Here is a 26,218-nt window from a genome sequence, read left to right on the forward strand (position 1 = left end):
TAGTGTTAACAGGGAAAACTGTAGAACACTGGTCACTAACTTTTTCTGAGTCAAGATCACTGAGTCAAAATGCAAGCCGAGCAGTGGAGGCTGGGTGGGAGGACGGGCTCATTGTAATGGCTGGAATGGAATCAATGGAATGGTATCAAACGGATGGAAATCACGTTTGATTCCATTAATTCCATTCCAGCCATTGCTGTGAGCCCATCCTCCTATAGCTCCTCCCACCAGCCTCCTGAAGCTGAGATCTACCACTCAGATTTTTTTTTAAACATGACTTTTGGTCCTCTGTAGCTCAATTGGTAGAGCATGGCGCTTGTAACGCCAGGGTAGTGGGTTCGATCCCCGGGACCACCCATATGTAAAAATGTATGCACACATGACTGTAAGTCGCTTTGGATAAAAGCGTCTGCTAAATGGCTTATTATTATTATTATTATTATTATTATTATTATTATTATTATTAAAAAACGTAAGCCTGTGCAACATTAACCAATTAAAAACAGTACTGTAGCAATGAGGTTTGTGCAGTAAGCTATAGGCCCAATACATTATCACCGCATATTGACTTTGCTTGAATTGCCCTGCCAATACATTGTTGTTCGGGCCATAAAAAAAAAAAGTTGCATTTCAAAATTTGAGCTAGGCTTTATGATCACGCTGGTAATATATCCGTTGTTGTATTACTTGTGAAGCACAGCTGAGTGAGCATACATTTAAATAATGTGGGTTTTATTTTTATTTTACTGATTGTGCCTGCATCTGATGGTCAGTCTATTTTACTGGGCTGGTGGTGCCTGCATCTGATGGTCAGTCTCAGCAGAGGGAGAGAGCAGCAGACTGAGGGTCCGCCTCTCAGCATCCCTCCGCTCTCCCTTTCCTCCACTGATGAAAAAGGGACACCGTCTTCCAGCTGATGGCGAAACTCGAGTCACACCAAATTATTTCTGCCTCATGTACAAATTCATGTTCTTACTCCTATGAACAGAGAAAGTAAAATATCCCTTGATATAAAAAAAAGACCCAAACCGCTAATAATAACAACGCAAGCCTATAGATACACTTTCCTACTCATTCATTACTGCTGCAGTGCTTGTTGTAGTGCTGAGTGGAAATAGGAAGAATGCACATTTTATGGCTTATGAAAGTGTTGAATACAAATTGTTGACAGTGCTGAGTAAGAACTTAAACATGAACTCACTCATAAAAACAGCATCTCTTTGCTGTATTTGTTGACAGTCTCTCTAGCCATGGTTTTAAACAGTATCAACTTTGCTGTAGCTTTCTTTAATACCTGCTACGTTACTGCAGACATGGTCATCTGAGCCATCCGATTGGCCAGTGGGAAGGCAGAGTTTATGCCTTCAGACACATGAAATGGTTCAAAATGGCAACAGTTCGACTACCCGGCACGCAGGGCAGCTGAATCGGGGGCACCTACTGGCAACAGCCCGAGACTAATAAATAAAATAGGAACACAAGGCTTTATCGTTGGGCTTTTTACAGAAATGTTTGGCGATCGACTTGGTGGTTTACCCAATACATTACTGGGAGCTTATATAGAGAGGGTGAGACTGTTTTTATTTGTATAGCCTACAGTTTACTCGCCGTTAGTCAGCACCTCTTCGAACTTTTTGGGGTGTGCGCCAGCTCATGCTTTTCAAAAGATAAATACACACCCCATGCCAGTGATTTGTGTAGAGACAACTGTATGCCTCAACACCATGCATATAGGTGGATCTACACAATGAATGGCCTGGGATGAGGACTTAAAGGGATAGTTCACACACGTTCTACATGTACATATTGGTTTCCTTACCCTGTAAGCAGTCTATGAATGAGATAAGACAGCAATCCATGCATGGGTTTTGTTTACCTGGTCACTGTCTCCAACTTTGTGAATATCCCTGATTTTATAATTTTTTTGCATTTAATTTCCAAATCATCTTAAAGTAACTTTATTGAGCTATACAATCAATTTTTTACACTTTGGGATGATTTGGACATGGAACGTGAAATAGCTTATCGGAGATATCCACTTGCATTGGTTTTGTGCTATAAATGCTAAACAAAATCAAAGCATGGATTGCTTAAAGGGAAAGGAAACCAATGTAATTTGGGTGAACTATCCCCATGAGACTACATTTGAGGTATGAAAACATCTGACCAACTTAAAAATATTTTATTGTAATGCTCCTTTAGGGGTTGTGTAATAATGTAGTAGTCTAATAAACAGAACAATCTGATTAATCTAAACGTCTTGTTATTAAGATTGGCAGATAAGGAAAGAAAAAGGGCTGCATAAAGAGCAACTGGACAGAAATCCAGAGCTGCTTGAGGAGTACCGTTCTCATTACGTTACGGTAATGAGAACTGACTAAAATGAAAATATACTTCATCAAATTTTATTTTTTTATATGATTTTTCGTTGTTGTAATAACTCTCCTGTATCTTTAGGCAATTAAAACAATTTGCAACATTTTCACCATGCATTGTTGTTGTTTTTCTTCTAACTTTACAAGCATTACGGTAATGAGATTTATTTTGTGCGTGGTCTTGGAAAATGTGTAAAAAAAAAAAAAATATCTGATGATTAATTTAACATAGACAATAATTTGAGATGGTATTTGATCCATTACAAAATAAAAAATGTTTTGTATTTTCAAAATTGACCAAGAGTAATACCAAGTTAGCAAGAATCACCCAGCTGTGTACCGAACGACACCCTATTCCCTACATTGTGCAGTACTCAGTAGTATACTACAGTGGGGAAAAAAAGTATTTAGTCAGCCACCAATTGTGCAAGTTCTCCCACTTAAAAAGATGAGAGAGGCCTGTAATTTTCATCATAGGTACACGTCAACTATGACAGACAAAATGAGAGAGAGAGAAATCCAGAAAATCACATTGTAGGATTTTTAATGAATTTATTTGCAAATTATGGTGGAAAATAAGTATTTGGTCAATAACAAAAGTTTCTCAATACTTTGTTATATACCCTTTGTTGGCAATGACACAGGTCAAACGTTTTCTGTAAGTCTTCACAAGGTTTTCACACACTGTTGCTGGTATTTTGGCCCATTCCTCCATGCAGATCTCCTCTAGAGCAGTGATGTTTTGGGGCTGTCGCTGGGCAACACGGACTTTCAACTCCCTCCAAAGATTTTCTATGGGGTTGAGATCTAGAGACTGGCTAGGCCACTCCAGGACCTTGAAATGCTTCTTACGAAGCCACTCCTTCGTTGCCCGGGCGGTGTGTTTGGGATCATTGTCATGCTGAAAGACCCAGCCACGTTTCATCTTCAATGCCCTTGCTGATGGAAGGAGGTTTTCACTCAAAATCTCACGATACATGGCCCCATTCATTCTTTCCTTTACACGGATCAGTCGTCCTGGTCCCTTTGCAGAAAAACAGCCCCAAAGCATGATGTTTCCACCCCCATGCTTCACAGTAGGTATGGTGTTCTTTGGATGCAACTCAGCATTCTTTGTCCTCCAAACACGACGAGTTGAGTTTTTACCAAAAAGTTATATTTTGGTTTCATCTGACCATATGACATTCTCCCAATACTCTTCTGGATCATCCAAATGCACTCTAGCAAACTTCAGACGGTCCTGGACATGTACTGGCTTAAGCAGGGGACACGTCTGGCACTGCAGGATTTGAGTCCCTGGCGGCGTAGTGTGTTACTGATGGTAGGCTTTGTTACTTTGGTCCCAGCTCTCTGCAGGTCATTCACTAGGTCCCCCCGTGTGGTTCTGGGATTTTTGCTCACCGTTCTTGTGATCATTTTGACCCCACGGGGTGAGATCTTTCGTGGAGCCCCAGATCGAGGGAGATTATCAGTGGTCTTGTATGTCTTCCATTTCCTAATAATTGCTCCCACAGTTGATTTCTTCAAACCAAGCTGCTTACCTATTGCAGATTCAGTCTTCCCAGCCTGGTGCAGGTCTACAATTTTGTTTCTGGTGTCCTTTGACAGCTCTTTGGTCTTGGCCATAGTGGAGTTTGGAGTGTGACTGTTTGAGGTTGTGGACAGGTGTCTTTTATACTGATAACAAGTTCAAAAAGGTGCCATTAATACAGGTAACGAGTGGAGGACAGAGGAGCCTCTTAAAGAAGAAGTTACAGGTCTGTGAGAGCCAGAAACTTGCTTGTTTGTAGGTGACCAAATACTTATTTTCCACCATAATTAGCAAATAAATTCATAAAAAATCCTACAATGTGATTTTCTGGATTTTTTTCTCAATTTGTCTGTCATAGTTGACGTGTACCTATGATGAAAATTACAGGCCTCTCTCATCTTTTTAAGTAGGAGAACTTGCACAATTGGTGGCTGACTAAATAATTTCCCCCCCCACTGTATATAGGGAATAGGGTGTCATTTGGGATATAGGGCTCCAGTCAAAAGTTGTGCACTATATATACACTACCGTTCAAAAGTTTGGGGTCACTTAGAAATGTCCTTGTTTTCAAAAGAAAAGCAATTTTTCTGTCCATTTTAAAATAAAATAAAATTGATCAGAAATACAGTGTAGACATTGTTCATGTTGTAAATGGCTGTTGTAGCTGGAAACGGCTGATTTTTCTTATGGAATATCTACATAGGCGTACCGAGGCCCATTATCAGCAACCATCATTCCTGTGTTCCAATGGCACTTTGTTTGCTAATCCAAGTTTATCATTTTAAAAGGCTAATCAGAAAGACTTTCAGCTCCCTCCAAAGATTTTCTATTGGGTTCAGGTCTGGAGACTGGCTAGGCCACTCCAGGACCTTGAGATGCTTCTTAAGGAGCCACTCCTTAGTTGCCCTGGCTGTGTGTTTCGGGTCGTTGTCATGCTGGAAGACCCAGCCACGACCCATCTTCAATGCTCTTACTGAGGGAAGGAGGTTGTTGGCCAAGATCTCGCGATACATGGCCCCATCCATCCTCCCCTCAATACGGTGCAGTCGTCCTGTCCCCTTTGCAGAGAAGCATCCCCAAAGAATGATGTTTCTACCTCCATGCTTCACGGTTGGGATGGTGTTCTTGGGGTTGTACTCATCCTTCTTCTTCCTCCAAACACGGCGAGTGGAGTTTAGACCAAAAAGCTCTATTTTTGTCTCATCAGACCACATGACCTTCTCCCATTCCTCCTCTGGATCATCCAGATGGTCATTGGCAAACTTCAGACGGGCCTGGACATGCGCTGGCTTGAGCAGCGGGACCTTGCGTGCGCTGCAGGATTTTAATCCATGACGGCGTAGTGTGTTACTAATGGTTTTCTTTGAGACTGTGGTCCCAGCTCTCTTCAGGTCATTGACCAGGTCCTGCCGTGTAGTTCTGGGCTGATTCCTCACCTTCCTCATGATCATTGATGCCCCACGAGGTGAGATCTTGCATGAAGCCCCAGACCGAGGGTGATTGACCATCATCTTGAACTTCTTCCATTTTCTAATAATTGCGCCAACAGTTGTTGCCTTCTCACCAAGATGCTTGCCTATTGTCCTGTAGCCCATCCCAGCCTTGTGCAGGTCTACAATTTTATCCCTGATGTCCTTACACAGCTCTCTGGTCTTGGCCATTGTGGAGACGTTGGAGTCTGTTTGATTGAGTGTGTGGACAGGTGTCTTTTATACAGGTAAAGAGTTCAAACAGGTGCAGTTAATACAGGTAATGAGTGGAGAACAGGAGCGCTTCTTAAAGAAAAACTAACAGGTCTGTGAGAGCCGGAATTCTTACTGGTTGGTAGGTGATCAAATACTTATGTCATGCAATAAAAAGCAAACTAATTACTTAAAAATCATACAATGTGATTTTCTGGATTTTTGTTTTAGATTCCGTCTCTCACAGTTGAAGTGTACCTATGATAAGAATTACAGACCTCTACATGCTTTCTAAGTAGGAAAACCTGCAAAATCGGCAGTGTATCAAATACTTGTTCCCCCCACTGTGTGTGTGTGTGTGTGTGTGTGTGTGTGTGTGTGTGTGTATATGTATATATATATATATATATATATATATATATATGTATGTATGTAGTATGTATGTATATATATATGTATGTATATATATATATATATATATATATATATATATATATATATATATATATATATATATATATACATACATACATACATACATACATACATTCATACATATACATACATACATACATACATACATACATACATACATACATACATACATACATACATACATACATACATACATACATACATACATACATACATACAGTGGGGAAAAAAGTATTTAGTCAGCCACCAATTGTGCAAGTTCTCCCACTTAAAAAAGATGAGAGAGGCCTGTAATTTTCATCATAGGTACACGTCAACTATGACAGACAAATTGAGAAAAACAAATCCAGAAAATCACATTGTAGGATTTTTATGAATTTATTTGCAAATTATGGTGGAAAATAAGTATTTGGTCACCTACAAACAAGCAAGATTTCTGGCTCTCACAGACCTGTAACTTCTTCTTTAAGAGGCTCCTCTGTCCTCCACTCGTTACCTGTATTAATGGCACCTGTTTGAACTTGTTATCAGTATAAAAGACACCTGTCCACAACCTCAAACAGTCACACTCCAAACTCCACTATGGCCAAGACCAAAGAGCTGTCAAAGGACACCAGAAACAAAATTGTAGACCTGCACCAGGCTGGGAAGACTGAATCTGCAATAGGTAAGCAGCTTGGTTTGAAGAAATCAACTGTGGGAGCAATTATTAGGAAATGGAAGACTGATAATCTCCCTCGATCTGGGTCTCCACGCAAGATCTCACCCCGTGGGGGTCAAAATGATCACAAGAACGGTGAGCAAAAATCCCAGAACCACACGGGGACCTAGTGAATGACCTGCAGAGAGCTGGGACCAAAGTAACAAAGCCTACCATCAGTAACACACTACGCCGCCAGGGACTCAAATCCTGCAGTGCCAGACGTGTCCCCCTGCTTAAGCCAGTACATGTCCAGGCCCGTCTGAAGTTTGCTAGAGTGCATTTGGATGATCCAGAAGAGGATTGGGAGAATGTCATATGGTCAGATGAAACCAAATAGAACTTTTTGGTAAAAACTCAACTCGTCGTGTTTGGAGGACAAAGAATGCTGAGTTGCATCCAAAGAACACCATACCTACTGTGAAGCATGGGGGTGGAAACAAAATGCTTTGGGGCTGTTTTTCTGCAAAGGGACCAGGACGACTGATCCGTGTAAAGGAAAGAATGAATGGGGCCATGTATCATGAGATTTTGAGTGAAAACCTCCTTCCATCAGCAAGAGCATTGAAGATGAAACGTGGCTGGGTCTTTCAGCATGACAATGATCCCAAACACACCGCCCGGGGCAACGAAGGAGTGGCTTCGTAAGAAGCATTTCAAGGTCCTGGAGTGGCCTAGCCAGTCTCCAGATCTCAACCCCATAGAAAATCTTTGGAGGGAGTTGAAAGTCTGTGTTGCCCAGCGACAGCCCCAAAACATCACTGCTCTAGAGGAGATCTGCATGGAGGAATGGGCCAAAATACCAGCAACAGTGTGTGAAAACCTTGTGAAGACTTACAGAAAACGTTTGACCTGTGTCATTGCCAACAAAGGGTATATAACAAAGTATTAAGAAACTTTTGTTATTGACCAAATACTTATTTTCCACCATAATTTGCAAATAAATTCATTAAAAATCCTACAATGTGATTTTCTGGAATATTTTTTCTCATTTTGTCTGTCATAGTTGACGTGTACCTATGATAAATTACAGGCCTCTCTCATCTTTTTAAGCGGAAGAACTTGCACAATTGGTGGCTGACTAAATACTTTTTTCCCCCACTGTGTGTGTATATATATATATATATCTTTTTTTAGGGAATAGGGTGCCATTTGGGATGTAGGCTAAAACAGTTCCTCAAACGGAAATGTCTGCGACGATTTCTTCCACACAGGTGGCACAGATGGTCTCTTCCGCTTTCCTCCATCTTAGCTCATAATCACATCCCTAGGGTCTTTACATTTAATGTGACCTGTCTGTCTGTCATGCATACTGTAGAGTGTTTATTTTAGAAGGATGATGAGCTAATGTGTCAAATCATCTTGATTTGTCTGCAGGTCTGGACTGTAAGACACTGTACAGGACACCTCTCGCATCCGCCTCAGATGGCCCAACACAGAGACTGAGTGGGGGTGAGTTATTATTGTTATCACGCTTCAATTGTATTTGTTCAGTTAGAATCAGTAGTTTAATAGTGATGATTATTATTATTTATTTATGTATCATTAAATCAAATCAAATCAAATTTTATTGGCAACATGCGCCGAATACAACAGGTGCAGACATTACAGTGAAATGCTTACTTTCAGCCCTTAACCAACAGTGCATTTATTTTTAACAAAAAAGTACAAATAAAACGACAACAAAAAGTGTTGAGAAAAAAAGAGCAGAAGTAAAATAAAATAACAGTAGGGAGGCTATATATACAGGGGGGTACCGGTGCAGAGTCAATGTGCGGGGGCACCGGCTAGTTGAGGTAGTTGAAGTAATATGTACATGTGGGTAGAGTTAAAGTGACTATGCATAAATAATTAACAGAGTAGCAGCACCGTAAAAGGATGGGGTGGGGGGGCAGTGCAAATAGTCCGGGTAGCCATGATTAGCTGTTCAGGAGTCTTATGGCTTGGGGGTAGAAGCTGTTGAGAAGTATTTTGGACCTAGACTTGGCACTCCGGTACCGCTTGCCGTGCGGTAGCAGAGAGAACAGTCTATGACTAGTGTGGCTGGAGTCTTTGACAATTTTGAGGGCTTTCCTCTGACACCGCCTGGTATAGAGGTCCTGGATGGCAGGAAGCTTGGCCCCAGTGATGTACTGGGCCGTACGCACTACCTTCTGTAGTGCCTTGCGGTCGGAGGCCGAGCAGTTGCCATACCAGGCGGTGATGCAACCAGTCAGGATGCTCTCGATGGTGCAGCTGTATAATTTTTTGAGGATCTGAGGACCCATGCCAAATCTTTTCAGTCTCCTGTGGGGGAATAGGCTTTGTCGTGCCCTCTTCACGACTGTCTTGGTGTGTTTGGACCATGATAGTTTGTTGGTGATGTGGGCACCAAGGAACTTGAAGCTCTCATCCTGTTCCACTACAGCCCCGTCGATGAGAATGGGGGCGTGCTCAGTCCTCTTTTTTTTCCTGTAGTCCACAATCATCTCCTTTGTCTTGGTCACGTTGAGGGAGAGGTTGTTGTCCTGGCACCACACGGCCAGGTCTCTGACCTCCTCCCTATAGGCTGTCTCATCGTTAATCCTTGAAATTAAGTGTTTTGACTGACTGTTACATTCGTGGGGGTGAGTTATCTTATCACACTAACTATAGAAGATGGCAGTTTTATATCCAATATTTGTGAGGGTATTTGCGGTAACAACACTTTCTTTGTACAACTTGTATAAATAATACATGTTCATACTTTTCTCACACCCAAAGTGTATGACTGGCTACAACTTGCTAGTATCCTATATAAATGTATGAATATCATGCAGGTAATGTGTTCATAATGCTCCCAATGCTTTCTAAGGAATTTCCATGTGACAAATCTGATTGAGTTAAATGCATTTGGCCGGACCCACTGACTGTTTCTCTCTCTCTCTCTCTCTCTCTCTTTCTCTTTCTTCGTTCCCCAGAGGTGGGGCCGGGTAGTGACGTGGGCGCCCTGTCGGAGTGTTTGCTCCGCTACCTGCGGGAACTACCATCCCCCGTCATCCCCCCCATTGTTTACCCAGACCTGCAGGCTGCGCTGCAGCAGGGCGCCGCAGGTACGTGCCACATTTCACTCACCCCTGCTTGTGCGCAACCAGTGCCCCCCGACGAAACAGACCCAAGCTATAGCAAGTAACAGAATCGCATGAAGCCGAACGAGCAAACAGATAAATTGTGTGGCGAGTCAATCATGTGCCCCCTCCTGCCTGAGAGAATAGGCCCAGTGTGGAGTGCTGGGGATGAGCTAGTCTCAGGCATCCCAGAAATGTTGTAACTTATATTTCTACCCTGGTCCCTGGTGATGTCAGGGATGGTGTGTGTGCCTGCATGCCTGTCTGCATATGAGAGAAAGAGAAGGGGGTGTTTGTGTGTGTGCTGAGAGAGTTGCTGTTTGTGTGTGTGCGTATGGGGCTGCCGTAACACGCGTGGTCTCCCTCCTCCCACAGACTGGTCCAAGGCTGTGGCGACGAGCAGCAGTGTAGGCAGGGATCTGAGCCTGGTCCTGGAGAGGGCCACCAACATACCCCTGCACCACAGCCTCACCCTGCAATACCTGCTCACACACCTGGGCAAGGTGGGCCAGAGCTCCCAGCTCAACGGCCTGGACCCTCACGCCCTGGGCCTGGTCTTTGGGCCGCTGCTGATCCGGCCCAGCTCTGCCACTGGGTGAGTAGGAGAATCCCTAATCTGACATAAGAATAAAGGAAGTTGCACACTGTAAACAATGCCTAAAAACCTTCAACATTCTTAAGTTGGTTTTTGTTTTTACAATGTTATAAAGCCACTTTCACACCACCCAGACAAACACCAACAAACCGAGTTGGGTCAGTGTACGCCGCTCTTCTGTGTTGGTTGGCGTTTGTTGTCCAATTCGGCATGTTCAATCAGAGTTTGGTGGTGTGTGCGGTGTGCAAGCAGCTTAATGGATTGCTTATTTTTAGGTGCTTTTCACTAGGTCTCAAAGTGCTTTACATTGTATTGGGGTAACTACTGTAACATCAAACCATTGTGTAGTTGCACCTACCTGGGTAATAAACAGCAGCCATTTTGTGTCAGATTGCCGAGTTACCACATAGCTAGGGAATATCCTACCACATAGCCAGAGATATTCTCTTGAGACAGACAAGAGAGCTCTAACGTCACTGGGTGAGTGAAAGGATGTGATTGTTAGATCTCTCTCCATTGTGCGACAGAGGAAATCCATAAGGCCAAGTGCTGTTACTACAGATCGCAGTGGAGCGCTTTTCCTCTCCCTCCACAGCCCCATGTGTTTCAGTGACCTGCCGTTGACTGAACATCTTATGACCATGTGTCTGACTCCCTGCTGTTGTTGATTGACAGGTGGGAGGTGGGGGAGGAGTTCCCTGCACTGGCACTGGAGAGGCTGCTGATGGAGATGGCCATGGGACAGGAAGTCCTGCACCCAGGTATTGATGGATAGATGCAGTGCTTCAAAATGGAGGGCTCCATAGAAATTAATATAGATGCTAGAATGGATGGAAATAGTGTTTTTAGAATGGAATGTATTTACTATTGACTCAACTTGTTTGCAATTGTTTTGCAATGGTAGTTTGCAATTGCTTGGTAATTGAATAAGTTAGTGCTGATTTGTACAGACTGATAACATTTTCCCTGACGAAAGTAGTTTGTTTCGTGTGTCAGGATCTATATGTTTGAATTAAATGTATTCTATTAATCAACTGTGATGCTTGTCCAAACCTTTCCTAAATAATGGGTGTCACTGTTTGTTTGTTTGTAGCTCTGCCAGCCATGCCAGTAAAGGTCAAAACTACAACTCCAGCCATGACTGAGACCAACATACTGACTGATTCTGAGTGGTACTGGGGGGAAATCTCCAGGTAAAGAGCCATTCATGTAACGATAGCATTTCTACATCAACAAAATAGTAGGCCTATAGTATAAGATTATAGTACTTATTTATCCAGTAACTACATTTTTGTGTGGATTAAAACTGGATCATAGTAAACATTATTGTGGATTGTGGATTTTACTATTTATTATTATTATTATATTATTATTATTATTATTATTATTATATTATTATTACTATAGGATACTTATTGTGGATTGTAGTATAGGATATTTAATTTGTATTGTGAAGGATGTGGTGCTTTCATGAATTCACATTTGCCTCTAACTGTGCCGTTGTGTTCCCAGGGAGGAGGTGAACGAGAAGATGAGAGACACCCCTGACGGGACGTTCATGGTCCGCGACGCCTCCAGCAAACTGGAGGGAGAGTACACACTGACCCTCAGGTGAGAGGCTGCCTCCAGTGCATTCGGAAAGTATTCAGACCCCTTGACTTTTTCCACATTTTGTTACATTACAGCCTCATTCTGACATGGATTAAATACACAATACCCCATAATGACAAAGCAAAACAGGTTTTTAGAAATGTTTGCACATTTTATAAAATACAAATAAAAACTGATATCACATTTATATAAGTATTCAGACCCTTTACTCAGTACTTTGTTGAAGCACCTTTGGCAGCGAATTACAGCCTCGAGTCTTCTTGGGTATGACGCTACAAGCTTGGCACACCTGTATTTGGAGAGTTTATCCCATTCTTCTCTGCAGATCCTCTCTAGCTCTGTCAGGTTGGATGGGGAGTGTCGCCGCACAGCTATTTTCAGGTCTCTCCAGAGATGTTTGATCAGGTTCAAGTCTGGGCTCTGGCTGGGCCACTCAAGGACATTCAGAGACTTGTCCCAAAGCCACACCTGCGTTGTCTTGGCTGTGTGCTTAGGGTCGTTGTCCTGTTGGAAGGTGGACCTTCGTCCCAGTCTGAGGTCCTGTGCGCTCTGGAGCAGGTTTTCATCAAGGATCTCTCTATACTTTGCTCCGTTCATCTGTCCCTCAATCCTGACTAATCTCCCAGTCCCTGCCGCTGAAAAACATCCCCTCAGCATGATGCTGCCACCACCATGATTCACCGAAGGGATGGTGCCAGGTTTCCACCAGACGTGACGCTTGGCATTCAGGCCAAAGAGTTCAATCTTGGTTTCGTAAAACCAAATAATCTTGTTTCTCATGGTCTGAGAGTACTGTAGGTGTCTTTTGGCAAACTCCAAGGGGGCTGTCATGTCCCTTTTACTGAGGAGTGGCTTCCTTCCGTCTGGCCACTCTACCATAAAGGCCTGATTGGTGGAATGCTGCAGAGATGGTTGTCCTTCTGGAAGGTTCTCCCATCTCCACAGAGGAACTCTGGACTTCTGTCAGAGTGACCATCAGGTTTTTGGTCACCTCCCTGACCAAGGCCCTTCTCCCCTGATTGCTCAGTTTGGCCGGGTGGCCAGCTCTAGGAAGAGTCTTGGTGGTTCCAAACTTCTTCCATTTAAGTATGATTGAGGCCACTCTGTTCTTGGGGACCTTCAATGCTGCAGACATTTTTTGGTACCCTTCCCCAGATCTGTGCCTCGACACAATCCTGTCTCGGAACTCTACGGACAATTCCTTCGACCTCATGGCTTGGTTTTTGCTCTGACATGCACTGTCAACTGTGGGACCTTATATAGACAGGTGTGTGCCTTTCCAAATCATGTCCAATCAATTGAATTTACCACAGGTTGACTACAATCAAGTTGTAGAAACATCTCAAGGATGATCAATGGAAACAGCATACACCTGAGCTCAATTTCAAGTCTCATAGCAAAGGGTCTGAATACTTATGTAAATAAGGTATTTCTGTTTTATTTATTTGATAAATTAGCAAACATTTCTAAACCTGTTTTCGCTTTGTCATTATGGGGTATTGTGTGTAGATTGAGGGGAAAAAACTATTTAATCAATTTTAGAATAAGGCTGTAACGTAACAAAATGTGGAAAAAGGGAAGGGGTCTGAATACTTTCAGAATGCACTGTATAGATGTTATGTAAAGAGCAGAGGACTATTAACATTACCATTCCTGAACCTCTGTGAATAGTTGATTCTGTGTATGACTTTTTAATCTCCTTTTTGAATGTGGAATGTTCGTTTACTATTGCGATACTTGGGACCCTTGTAGCTCAGTTGGTAGAACATGCAACGCCAGGGTTGTGGGTTCGATTCCCACGGGGGACCGGTACGAAAATGTATGCACTCATTACTGTAAGTCGCTCTGGATAAGAGTGTCTGTTAAATTACAAAAAAATGTAAAATGTCTTGGGTTCACATTTGAAAAATACCAAATAATTAAAAGAATGCTACAGAATGAATGTTATGGAAAGAATTAGTCACTTTCTAAAGAACCTAAAAGTCTAGTTTCTCAACCGCTCCCCAACCGCTCCCCAATCGTTCCACAGGAAAGGTGGAAACAACAAGCTGATCAAGGTGTGCCACCGGGGAGGTCGCTATGGATTCTCGGAGCCTCTCACCTTCGTCACGGTGGTGGAGCTCATCAACCACTACCGCCATGAGTCCCTGGCCCAGTACAACGCCAAGCTTGACACCCGGCTACTCTACCCTGTCTCCAAATACCAGCAGGTACATACACTACATGTACAACAACTGAACAACATACAATTGTCCATCGAAAGGAACATTTTATTTTTGCTGGCCCACCTCCTCTTGAGGCTCCAACCACCCCAACACCCTCCTGTAATTGATACTATGGTCATATTTGTGACATTTGTGAGGGGTTGCCATTTAGTCACCTCCAGTTCCAGGATAATACATTGAAGTTAGAGTGCAAGTTGGAATGTCCTTTTCATGGAACTTTTGATGCTAAAATTGAGAAAATATAGTTCCTGCTGAATTTGTATTGCTGTCTTCCGTCCTGAGTGGCTGCTTGGTGAGTATTTTGACTGACTGTTGGCTGACGTCAGAACCTTTATATTTAGAGAGTTAGGACATTGAGGTTTCTGCATTATGATGCATTTACATGACACTACATTCCATGGCAGCCATGTTAGCTCCCCATGGGCAATGTTGACCAATAGAAGTTCTCAGAATTCTTAACAGTACTATGCTCAAGATTCTCGTCATGAATGGATAAATAGAATGCTCAAAGGCGCTAACATGGCGTCCTCTAAATATATGGCTCTGGCTAACGTTTCTCCTCAGGAGCAGCTTGTGAAAGAGGACAGCACTGAGGCGGTGGGCGAGCAGCTGAAGGTGTACCACGAGCAGTACCAGGAGAAGAGCTGGGAGTACGATGTGCTCTACGAGGAGTACACCCGTACCTCACAGGTACTATACTGTAGGGATACTATACTGTATAGAGACTACTGGTCCACACTTCTGACTTCTGGACCACTCCTCTCTCAAGCTCTGTCCCAAAACAATTCTTCTTGTATTCGTCTTTTTTGTGTCCTTCTTGTATCCTTGCTCTGTAACCAATGATGTGAAGGAACTGGTGAAAACGGCATGATGGAAAATCACATGCCTCCTAACTGTCATGAGGGGATCCCCTGTGTCTCTCTGTCAGGAGCTCCAGATGAAGCGCACGGCCATCGAGGCCTTCAACGAGACCATCAAGATCTTCGAGGAGCAGTGCGAGACTCAGGAGCGCTACAGCAAAGAGACCATTGAGAAGTTCCGACGTGAAGGCAACGACAAGGAGATCCAGAAGTAAGCATTTATGTATTTTAAGCCAATTTTAAAAGTATTCATCCTCCTTGGCATTTTTCATATTTTGTTGCATTACAACCTGTAATTTAAATGGATTTTTATTTGGATTTTATGTAATGGATATACACAAAATAGTCCAAATTGGTGAAGTGAAATGAAAAACATAACTTGTTTCAAAAAATTCTACAAAATAAATAACGGAAAAGTGGTGCGTGCACATGTATTCACCCCCTTTGCTATGAAGCCCCTAAATAAGATCTGATGCAACCAATTACCTTCAGATGTCACATAATTAGTTAAATAAAGTCCACCTGTGTGCAATCTAAGTGTCACATGAGCTGTCACATGATCTCAGTATATATACACCTGTTCTGAAAGGCCCCAGAGTCTGCAACACCACTAAGCAAGTGGCACCATGAAGACCAAGGAGCTCTCCAAACAGGTCAGGGACAAAGTTGTGGAGAAGTACAGATCAGGGTTGGGTTAAAAAAAAATATCAGAAACTTTGAACATCCTACGGAGCACCATTTTTAAATCCATTATTAAAAAATTGAAAGAATATGGCACAACAAACCTGCCAAGAGAGGGCCGCCCACCAAAACTCACGGACCAGGCAAGGAGGGTATTAATCAGAGAGGCAACAAAGAGACCAAAGATAACCCTGAAGGAGCAGCAAAGCTCCACAGCGGAGATTGGAGTATCTGTCCATAGGACCACTTTAAACCGTACACTCCACAGAGCTGGGCTTTACGGAAGAGTAGCCAGAAAAAAAGCCATTACTTAAAGAAAAGAAATGAGCAAACACGTTTGGTTTCCCCAAAAGGCATGTGGGAGACTCCCCAAACATATGGAAGAAGGTACAGTGAGGGAAAAAAGTATTTGATCCCCTGCTGATTTTGTACGTTTGCCCACTGACAAAGAAATGATCAGTCTATAATTTTAATGGTAGGTTTATTTGAACAGTGAGAGACAGAATAACAACAAAAAAATCCAGAAAATCTCATGTCAAAAATGTTATAAATTGATTTGCATTTTAATGAGGGACATAAATATTTGACCCCCTCTCAATCAGAAAGATTTCTGGCTCCCAGGTGTCTTTTATACAGGTAACGAGCTGAGATTAGGAGCACACTCTTAAAGGGAGTGCTCCTAATCTCAGCTTGTTACCTGTATAAAAGACACCTGTCCACAGAAGCAATCAATCAATCAGATTCCAAACTCTCCACCATGGCCAAGACCAAAGAGCTCTCCAAGGATGTCAGGGACAAGATTGTAGACCTACACAAGGCTGGAATGGGCTACAAGACCATCGCCAAGCAGCTTGGTGAGAAGGTGACAACAGTTGGTGCGATTATTCGCAAATGGAAGAAACACAAAAGCACTGTCAATCTCCCTTGGCCTGGGGCTCCATGCAAGATCTCACCTCGTGGAGTTGCAATGATCATGAGAACGGTGAGGAATCAGCCCAGAACTACATGGGAGGATCTTGTCAATGATCTCAAGGCAGCTGGGACCATAGTCACCAAGAAAACAATTGGTAACACACTACGCCATGAAGGACTGAAATCCTGCAGCGCCCGCAAGGTCCCCCTGCTCAAGAAAGCACATATACATGCCCGTCTGAAGTTTGCCAATGAACATCTGAATGATTCAGAGGAGAACTGGGTGAAAGTGTTGTGGTCAGATGAGACCAAAATGGAGCTCTTTGGCATCAACTCAACTCGCCGTGTTTGGAGGAGGAGGAATGCTGCCTATGACCCCAAGAACACCATCCCCACCGTCAAACATGGAGGTGGAAACATTATGCTTTGGGGGTGTTTTTCTGCTAAGGGGACAGGACAACTTCACCGCATCAAAGGGACGATGGACGGTGCCATGTACCGTCAAATCTTGGGTGAGAACCTCCTTCCCTCAGCCAGGGCATTGAAAATGGGTCATGAATGGGTATTCCAGCATGACAATGACCCAAAACACACGGCCAAGGCAACAAAGGAGTGGCTCAAGAAGAAGCACATTAAGGTCCTGGAGTGGCCTAGCCAGTCTCCAGACCTTAATCCCATAGAAAATCTGTGGAGGGAGCTGAAGGTTCGAGTTGCCAAACCTCAGCCTCGAAACCTTAATGACTTGGAGAAGATCTGCAAAGAGGAGTGGGACAAAATCCCTCCTGAGATGTGTACAAACCTGGTGGCCAACTACAAGAAACGTCTGACCTCTGTGATTGCCAACAAGGGTTTTGCCACCAAGTACTAAGTCATGTTTTGCAGAGGGGTCAAATACTTATTTCCCTCATTTAAAATGCAAATCAATTTATAACATTTTTGACATGCGTTTTTGTGGATTTTTTTGTTGTTATTCTGTCTCTCACTGTTCAAATAAACCTACCATTAAAATTATAGACTGATCATGTCTTTGTCAGTGGGCAAACGTACAAAATCAGCAGGGGATCAAATACTTTTTTCCCTCACTGTACTCTGCTCAGATGAGACTAAATTCAGCTTTTTGGCCATCAAGGAAAACGCTATGTCTTGGGCAAACCCAACACCTCTCATCACCCCAAGAACACCATCCCCACAGTGAAGCATGGTGGTGGCAGCATCATGCTGTGGGGATGTTTTTCATCGGCAGGGACTGGGAAACTGGTCAGAATTGAAGGAATGATGGATGGTGCTAAATACAGGGAAATTCTTGAGGGAAACCTGTTTCAGTCTTCCAGAGATTTGAGACTGGGACGGAGGTTCACCTTCCAGCAGGACAATGACCCTAAGCATACTGCTAAAGCAACACTCGAGTGGTTTAAGGGGAAACATTTAAATGTCTTGGAATGGCCTAGTCAAAGCCCAGACCTCAATCCCATTGAGAATCTGTGGTATGACTTAAAGATTGCTGTACACCAGCGGAACCCATCCAACTTGAAGGAGCTGGTGCAGTTTTGCCTTGAAGATTGGGAAAAAATCCCAGCGGCTAGATGTGCCAAGCTTATAGATACATACCCCAAGAGACTTGCAGCTGTAATTGCTGCAAAAGGTGTCTCTACAAAGTATTGACTTTGGGGGGGGTGAATAGTTATGCACGCTCAAGTTTTCTGTTTTTTTGTCTTATTTCTTGTTTGTTTCAAAATAAAAAATATATTGCATCTTCAAAGTGGTAGGCATGTTGTGTAAATCAAATGATACAAACCCCCAAAAAATACATTTTAATTCCAGGTTGTAAGGCAACAAAATATGAAAAATGCCAAGGGGGGTGAATTCTTTTGCAAGCCACTGTATTGTAAAGAACAGTCACACCAAACCAGACCACTACAAATGAACCCCAGAGCAAAAACTGTTTTCTTCCCACTCACTTCAGGATCCAGAGCAACTCGGAGCGTCTGAAGTCTCGGGTGACGGAGATCCACGACAGCAAGAGAAAGCTGGAGCTGGACCTGAAGCAGCAGGCCACCGACAACAGAGAGATCGACAAGAGGATGAACAGCCTGAAGCCAGACCTCATGCAGCTAAGGAAGATCAGGGACCAGTACCTGATGTAAGAAAACGCTATGCTATACGATGCGATACTATCCCAGCCAACATTTCCATGTGGGGCCCATGTGGGTTAATGAAGGGCTGTTCCATAGGACCCATTAGGGAAACCCAACAGGGACCCACTAAGGTTTGTCCTCAGTATCCACGTTGGCCCCACATGTGGTTGCCATGTTGGGATTTATGTGGGTTAATGTTGGGCTTACTGAGGGACGCCTGTGGGCAAATGTGTTATAACCCACGTGGGCCCCAGGTTTTAGCCCAGGTGGGTTAAAGAAGGGTTAACACTTGGTCCCCCAAATAGGATAATACGTTTTGACGCTCAACATGGCAACCACGTGGGGCCAACGTGGATACTGAGGACAACTTTGTGGTCCCCTTGTGGTTATCCTACATGGGGGCCCAAGTGTTAACCCTTCTTTAACCCACCTGGTCTAAAACCTGGGGGTCACGTGGGTGATCACACTTACCCGCATGGGTCCCAGGTGTTTACCCAAATGGGTGTGTAGTATGACCTATATGGGCAGTCAGTAGGCTGTAAATGTGGTTTTCAATTGGGCTGTCCACCTGGGACCAAACTGGTTTTGTTTTCAGTCTCCATGCAGGCCCCAGATGTTGTTGCCCAAGCAAGCTTTCTTAAGAGATGACAAAAGCAGTTATTTATAAAGGAAATTAATGTTTATTTATAGCACATGCTCAGTTCAAATACAATGCAGGAACTACGATTACAGGTATAGTTCAATCAAATTACAAATGTACACATTGGTTTCCTCACCCTGTATACAATTCCTAAAATGTGCATGTCAGCAGTGAAGTTCTCAAGATGGAGGACCTTCAGTACAGCAGTGTTCCCCAATCCTGGTCCCAAAGGGGTGCACATTTTTGTTTTTGCACTAGCACTCACATACCTTATTCAATACAAAGGCTTGATGATGAGTTGCTTAGTGAATCAAGTGTGTGAGTGTTGGGGCAAAAACATAAAAGAGTACCCCTTTGGGTCCCCAGGACTAGGATTGGGAAACACTGCAGTACAGAGCAAAAAGTGTGATGATGCAAATTATATGCAATGATCATTTAGATAATTTGCGTAGCATTTGCATCACCATTATACTTTTTGCTCTTGAAAACTTGAGCGCTAACATGCGCAGTTTTTGGTATTGTATTAAAAGTGGACTAATGAACAAAATAGTACAAGGACGTCTTTTTTGTTAAATGTCCCTTTCAGAGCACCTACCACTCCATTCAGGAAAGCTGTGTCAAGTAACTTTTGCTCCATGGCCTCTACATCCTGGACAGTATTCATAGGGAAATCAGACCCCTCAGATAGTGCTGCTGTCGCTATGTTACCACTGTCAGGTCCTCACTCTTCTTCATCCATCAGTCTGCCGATCAGAAGTCTCCTCTGCCTTTTTAAGTTTGATCTGGGCCGGTTCATTGGTAGCTGTGAAAATAAAACATTTCGGTCTTTATCCAAGGACTGTTAGCTGGAACCTAGTTGGATTAACCTTGATCTGGGCCGGTTCATAGGTAGCTGTGAAAATAAAACATTTCGGTCTTTATCAAAGGACTGTTAGCTGGAACCTAGTTGGAAAAACCCATGTGGGCTACAACATGGGTCCCTATGGCTGCGTTTACACAGGCAGCCCAATTCTGATTCTTTTTTCCACTAATTGGTCAGCTCTTTTACCAATAATTTGGCAAAAGATCAGAATTGGGCTGCCTGTGTAAACGCAGCCAAATTGACCCGTTACCATTTTTAAAGGGCTGTAGTTGGTATACAGTAACCTTATTCGTTCATGATTATTTTATCATAATTTCTTTAATTTGAAAGACTAATCTTCATATTTTGGACCATTCAGAATCAGATCAAGATCATGTAATTTGAACTTTTCTGGTCAGTCTGTTCTAACAAGCCGATTTTAACTAGCTCAGTAATTTAGCATGGTAATTATTTTACTTCACTTAATGTAGCAGGTCAAGTTTCTTATTTCAATTTCGTATTTTATTTGGAAAAAATAAAATGTACGACCAGATAACCCATTTTATAAATGGTAAAGGGCCCATTTGGGACCTATGGGTTTGCCTGTGTGTGACCCAAATTGTTAACCCGATTGGGTCCCAATCATAATTCCTGAAAAAAGAACACCAGATTGCCCACTTACAGCCCATGGAAAAAAATATTCAGGGCTCATTTGGGACCCATGTTATAGCCTACATGGGTTTTCCCATGTGTGACCCTGGTAGTAGGCCCGACTGGGTCCCATTGACAGTCCCTGACCATATTCACACCAGGTAGCCCACTTACAGCCCAATTAAAAATGGATTCCGGGCCCATTTGGGACCCACACTACAGGGGTTTTACCATGTCTGGCCCAAAAGGTTAACTCAACTGCGTACCAGCTTAGATAACCATTTAGAGCCGTTGCCCAGTTGAAACCCATGAAGTCCATATAAAACCCAGGTGGGGCCCACCTGGACATGTTGGCTGTGATGATATACGATGCTAGGCTATACGATGCTAGGCTATATGATGCTAGGCTATGCGATGAAATGCTATATGATGCGATGTTATGCCTCTTATTCTGTTTCTTTGGTCTTGCAGGTGGTTGACACAGAAGGGGACGAGGCAGAAGAAGATTAATGAATGGCTGGGTATAAAGAACGAGGCAGAAGAGTAAGTGATGAAAATTGAACGTTTGGCAAGTGTTTAGATCATGTTAAGAGCTATACCCATGGGCAGGGGCGGACTGGGACCAGAAATTGGCTCTGGCATTTCTAACACACCCGCCCATTTTATTCCTTGAGGCCCCATTATTAACCATATAATGATAATTTTGCACCAAAAAAAAACAAGTTGGACAGGTCCAATAGGCAAAAAATTTACCAGCCCATCTGGCATTTACACCTCTGCCCATGGGTGCTTCTGTAAAACTAGAATTTGAAACTGTTGCCTTGTATTCTGTATTGATGTCATATTCTGGTTGTAAAAATATATAGTTACATCATTGCAACCAATTCTGCCCACTGACAATGATCAAGTTGCCTTTCCCTAAAAGGCACAAGGCTTTTAAACCCTGCACCATCTCCCCAAACGTCTGCCGCACCAAAATAGATCTAATAATAATCCTAAAACTGTTATAAAGTATTTAGTGAAACATCCAGTAAGACGATGAGTCATTAACCCGCCATCTCCCTCCTACAGCTCCTACTGGTTGGTGGAGTACGAGGGCTCGCCCCACCACGACGAGGGCACCTGGTATATGGGCGACATCAAGCGCACCCAGGCAGAGGAGCTGCTGAAGGACAAGTGTGACGGCACCTTCCTCATCCGAGAGAGCCAGACGCAGAAGGGCTCCTACGCCTGCTCTGTAGTGTGAGTGTTTATTTAAATGTGTTCCATGTCATTTTATGTCAGTCAAAAGGGCTAAGATCATTCATTGATGGGTTGATCTATTTAAAATGGGCAAGTAGGAATATAGTATGTGGTTGTAACTAAAACCACATACTATATCCCTATTCTTACTTGACAATTTTAAATAGATGTTGTTGGCATTCCCCCAAATGACAATTGTACACTGTGCCATTGATTTTAAGGGGACAGCAAAGGGGAGACCCACATAGCTACAGTATTCTACCGTAAATCCTGTTGTTTTTACGGTAACTTAGTGTCAGACAGTTACCTGTAAGTTACTGTAAAAAAATAAGGCTACAGTATTCTACCGTAAATTCCAAAGAAACGTTGGTTTAACAGTACATTGTAAACTTTTTACAGTTGCTTTGGAATTTTAAGTAACATTTTTTAAAACCTTTTTTACAATAACTTACAGGTAACTGTCTGCCAGTAAGTTACCGTAAAAACAACAGGATGCTTTTTACAGTGTGGAGTAGGTCAAAGCTGTGTCCTGGAAAACCTTGGTAGCGCATGGGTGAAGTTGGGGCTTGTGATGATTGTGAATTTCCTTTCTTTTTTTAGCTTTAGACCAACCCTAACATCTCACTTAAAATGTCGTTTTTGTGTTTAATTACTTAGGAAACATTTGTGACGTTGACCTTTTTGTTTGTTTCCATAAAACTGTAATCGCTCTGTCTCCCCCAGTGTGGACGGCGACCCTAAGCACTGCGTCATCTACAAGACAGACAAAGGCTACGGCTTCGCCGAGCCTTACAACCTGTACAGTTCCCTGAAGGACCTGGTGCTCCACTACAAGCACGAGTCCCTGGTCCAACACAATGACCAGCTGAATGTAACCCTGGCCTATCCGGTCCTCACCCAGACCCAGCAGCAGAACCCCAGATGAGGGGCAGCATGGCATGACAACCCCCAACGGAGACCAGCGCTTCTAAAGCATGGCAAAACAAGCACACTACGTACTACAGTACCAGCCACAGTACACATGAGACAAAAAACATATACGTGTTCGTAGACGAAAAACAACATAAGCACACAGTTATGATATAAGCTTTCAGGCCATAGTTAGATGAGCAAGAGGGAGTGATAGAGGAAAGGAGAGAGTCGGGAAGCTGGAGGGTAAAGATACTGGATGTAGAATATACTTTTTGGGGGAAGGGAAGTTGACGCCGGCTTTCAGATGCATGGTGCTGGAAAGGAGGGGTGGGGTGGAGGGTCAAACTGTTAGATTCTATAAAAAGCTTGTTAAGTGCCATAGAGAGAGCCTTGATTGACCATAAGTCTGTGTTGGGAAAGAAGGGGACTTTAGAAATATATATATATATATACACACACAGTACCAGTCAAAGGTTTGGACACACCTACACATTCAAGGGTTTTTCTTTATTTTTACTATTTTTTTACATTGTAGAATAATAGTGAAGACATCAAAACTATGAAAAAACACATGGAATCATGTAGTAACCAAACAAGTGTTAAAGAAATCAAATAGTTTCTTCAAATAGCCACCCTTTGCCTTGATGACAGCTTTGCACACTCTTGGCATTCTCTCAACCAGCTTCATGAGGTAGTCACCTGGAATGCATTTCAATTAACAGGTGTGCCTTAAGTTAATTTGTGGAATTTCTTTCCTTAATGTGTTTGAGACAATCCGTTGTGTTGTGACAAGGTGGGGGGTATACAGAAGATAGCCCTATTTGGCTACCACAGCATTCTGTAGCGATACGCCATCCCATCTGGTTTGGGCTTAGTGGGACTATCATTTGTTTTTCAACAGGGCAATGACCCAAAACACCTCCAGCCTGTGTAAGGGCTTTTTTACCAAGAAGCAGAGTGATGGAGTGCTGCATCAGATGACTTGGCCTCCACAATCCCCCGACCTCAACCCAATAGAGATGGTTTGGGATGAGTCATACGGCAGAGTGAAGGAAAAGCAGCCAACAAGTGCTCAGCATATGTGGGAACTCCTTCAAGACTGTTGGAAAAGCATTCCAGGTGAAGATGGTTGAGAGAATGCCAAGAGTGTGCAAAGCTGTCATCAAGGCAAAGGGTGGCTATTTGAAGAATCTCAAATATAAAATATATTTTGATTTGTTTAACACTTTTTTGGTTACTACATGATTCCATATGTGTTATTTCATCGTTTTGATGTCTTCACCTTTATTCTACAATGTAGAAAATAGTAAAAATAAAGAAAAACCCTTGAATGAGTAGGTGTCCAAACTTTTGACTGGTAGTGTGTGTGTGTGTGTGTGTGTGTGTGTGTGTATATAGATATATATATATATATATATATATATATATATATATATATATATATATATATATATAGATAAGTCCAATTTCAGGAAACTGCTGTGGCCTCTCTTCCAGTTTGTTGTAAGATATACATTCTTTATAAAAATAGATGTGGTATATTTGGTGTATTGTGAATGTATAGATGATGTTCACAATAGATCAAATTATACAGGTGGTCCTCTGTAGCTCAATTGGTAGAGCATGGCGCTTGTAACGCCAGGGTAGTGGGTTTGATCCCCGGGACCACCCATACGTAAAAATGTATGCACACATGACTGTAAGTCGCTTTGGATAAAAGCGTCTGCTAAATGGCTTATTATTATTATATACAGTATATTGATGAATACAGTTTCTAAAGGGATTCAGGTTTCCCTTTTCGTTTAATCATGGCTAGTGGAGAAATCCCTCCAAGCTCGTTTCTTGTTTCTACATTTCTGTTCTAGTCAGGGTTGGGGTGAATCCCATTTAAATTAGTCAATTCAGCAAGTACACTGAAATGTCAATTATCTTTAATGCTTTTCAATGAGGAACATTTTAAATTGGAATTTAATGTACTTTCTGAATTGAGTGGAATTGAAATGGAATTGACCCCAACCCTGCTTCTAGTGCTTTCTTTTATACTGTAGCCTGTAGCCATGATTGACAATGGTATTACTGTTATACTCGCAGAGCATCAATCTATCGGATCTTAACTCTCGGTACTGTATGGCTTAGTCTCTAGGAAGCCTATCTAGTATAATGTTCTTCTCACAAGCGCTTGCTTTTATGTCACAGTGTTACTACTACTCACGGTACTTCCTCTTTGAGCTTGACTGTTGTTTTTATTTGACACAAGCTTGATTCACAGAGCTGTAGAACATTATTGTACATAAGAAAAAAACAGATTATTGTAGAAAGCCGTTATATGACCCATATATCTACTGACGGTAAAAGGCAGTGTGACTGTCAGTCTAAAAGCTGTATTTGCTGTACATAACCATGCAAACAGAAAGTAATGAATGCTTTCCTTTCCAACTGTGTCCCCCACAGGGGAAACTGCTGGAGGATGCATGGTATCCAGCTAAACGTGAGCCAAATGAAGGATGTCTTTTCATGTAGCAAAAAAAAGATCTGATCCGTTTTGACACTAAGCATGACCACGGAGGTCTTTTGAGATTTTCTATAAGTACAGTATGCATGTAAATCCTTCTTTTGGATAGTACCTAGACACTAGCCCTAGTAATTGTGCTGTTTTAATTGTACGTCTCATGTAGTAGACCTGTATAATGCACAAACAATATTAAGTGAATAAGAATACATGGAGATTTACAGACACACTCGCTGTCGAGTGAATCCCTCCACGGGTACTGAGCAGTACTTTTGTTGTGTGGCTTCATGGACTTACTCTGCCGACGTTTCTATTCCTTTTGCATAGCACAGACTTTGTTAGTGTGAAAACACTTCAGCCAAAATGTCAAGGTTGATTCTTGACATTAAGACAAAATCCACTCAAACTATCTTTTGGTATTTGTTTTCATTAGTCCACTGTTGATACAGTTCCCAAACATTTTAGGACTGTATCAACAGGAGACTAATAAATAATAAAAACAATTTTAATGAATGGATTTTCCCTTTTAAAGAAACATCATGTAATGAAACTGAGGATATTGAGGATTTAAATTCTGTGACTTGATTTAAGTGGT

At 42.5% G+C, this 26,218-nt stretch overlaps 1 protein-coding gene across 2 annotated transcripts in view; it reads left to right on the forward strand.

Annotated features, from left to right (window-relative positions):
* Positions 1-23,603, forward strand: part of LOC121580765 (phosphatidylinositol 3-kinase regulatory subunit gamma-like) — a 53,217-nt gene extending 29,614 nt beyond the window's left edge. For both annotated transcript variants that reach the window (XM_045224682.1, XM_045224683.1), the window contains exons 4-16: positions 8,101-8,175; positions 9,663-9,794; positions 10,185-10,404; positions 11,080-11,165; positions 11,498-11,597; positions 11,917-12,015; positions 14,045-14,225; positions 14,805-14,930; positions 15,169-15,311; positions 18,657-18,833; positions 21,432-21,503; positions 22,032-22,202; positions 22,926-23,603. In XM_045224682.1, coding sequence (XP_045080617.1) covers positions 8,101-8,175; positions 9,663-9,794; positions 10,185-10,404; positions 11,080-11,165; positions 11,498-11,597; positions 11,917-12,015; positions 14,045-14,225; positions 14,805-14,930; positions 15,169-15,311; positions 18,657-18,833; positions 21,432-21,503; positions 22,032-22,202; positions 22,926-23,127 — 1,784 coding nt within the window. In that variant the 3' untranslated portion in view covers positions 23,128-23,603. The remainder of the gene's footprint in view (positions 1-8,100; positions 8,176-9,662; positions 9,795-10,184; positions 10,405-11,079; positions 11,166-11,497; positions 11,598-11,916; positions 12,016-14,044; positions 14,226-14,804; positions 14,931-15,168; positions 15,312-18,656; positions 18,834-21,431; positions 21,504-22,031; positions 22,203-22,925) is intronic.
* The last annotated feature ends 2,615 nt before the right edge of the window (positions 23,604-26,218 follow it).

Source organism: Coregonus clupeaformis, chromosome 14 (genome assembly GCF_020615455.1).
Source record: "Coregonus clupeaformis isolate EN_2021a chromosome 14, ASM2061545v1, whole genome shotgun sequence".
NCBI classification, from domain to species: Eukaryota; Metazoa; Chordata; class Actinopteri; order Salmoniformes; family Salmonidae; genus Coregonus; species Coregonus clupeaformis.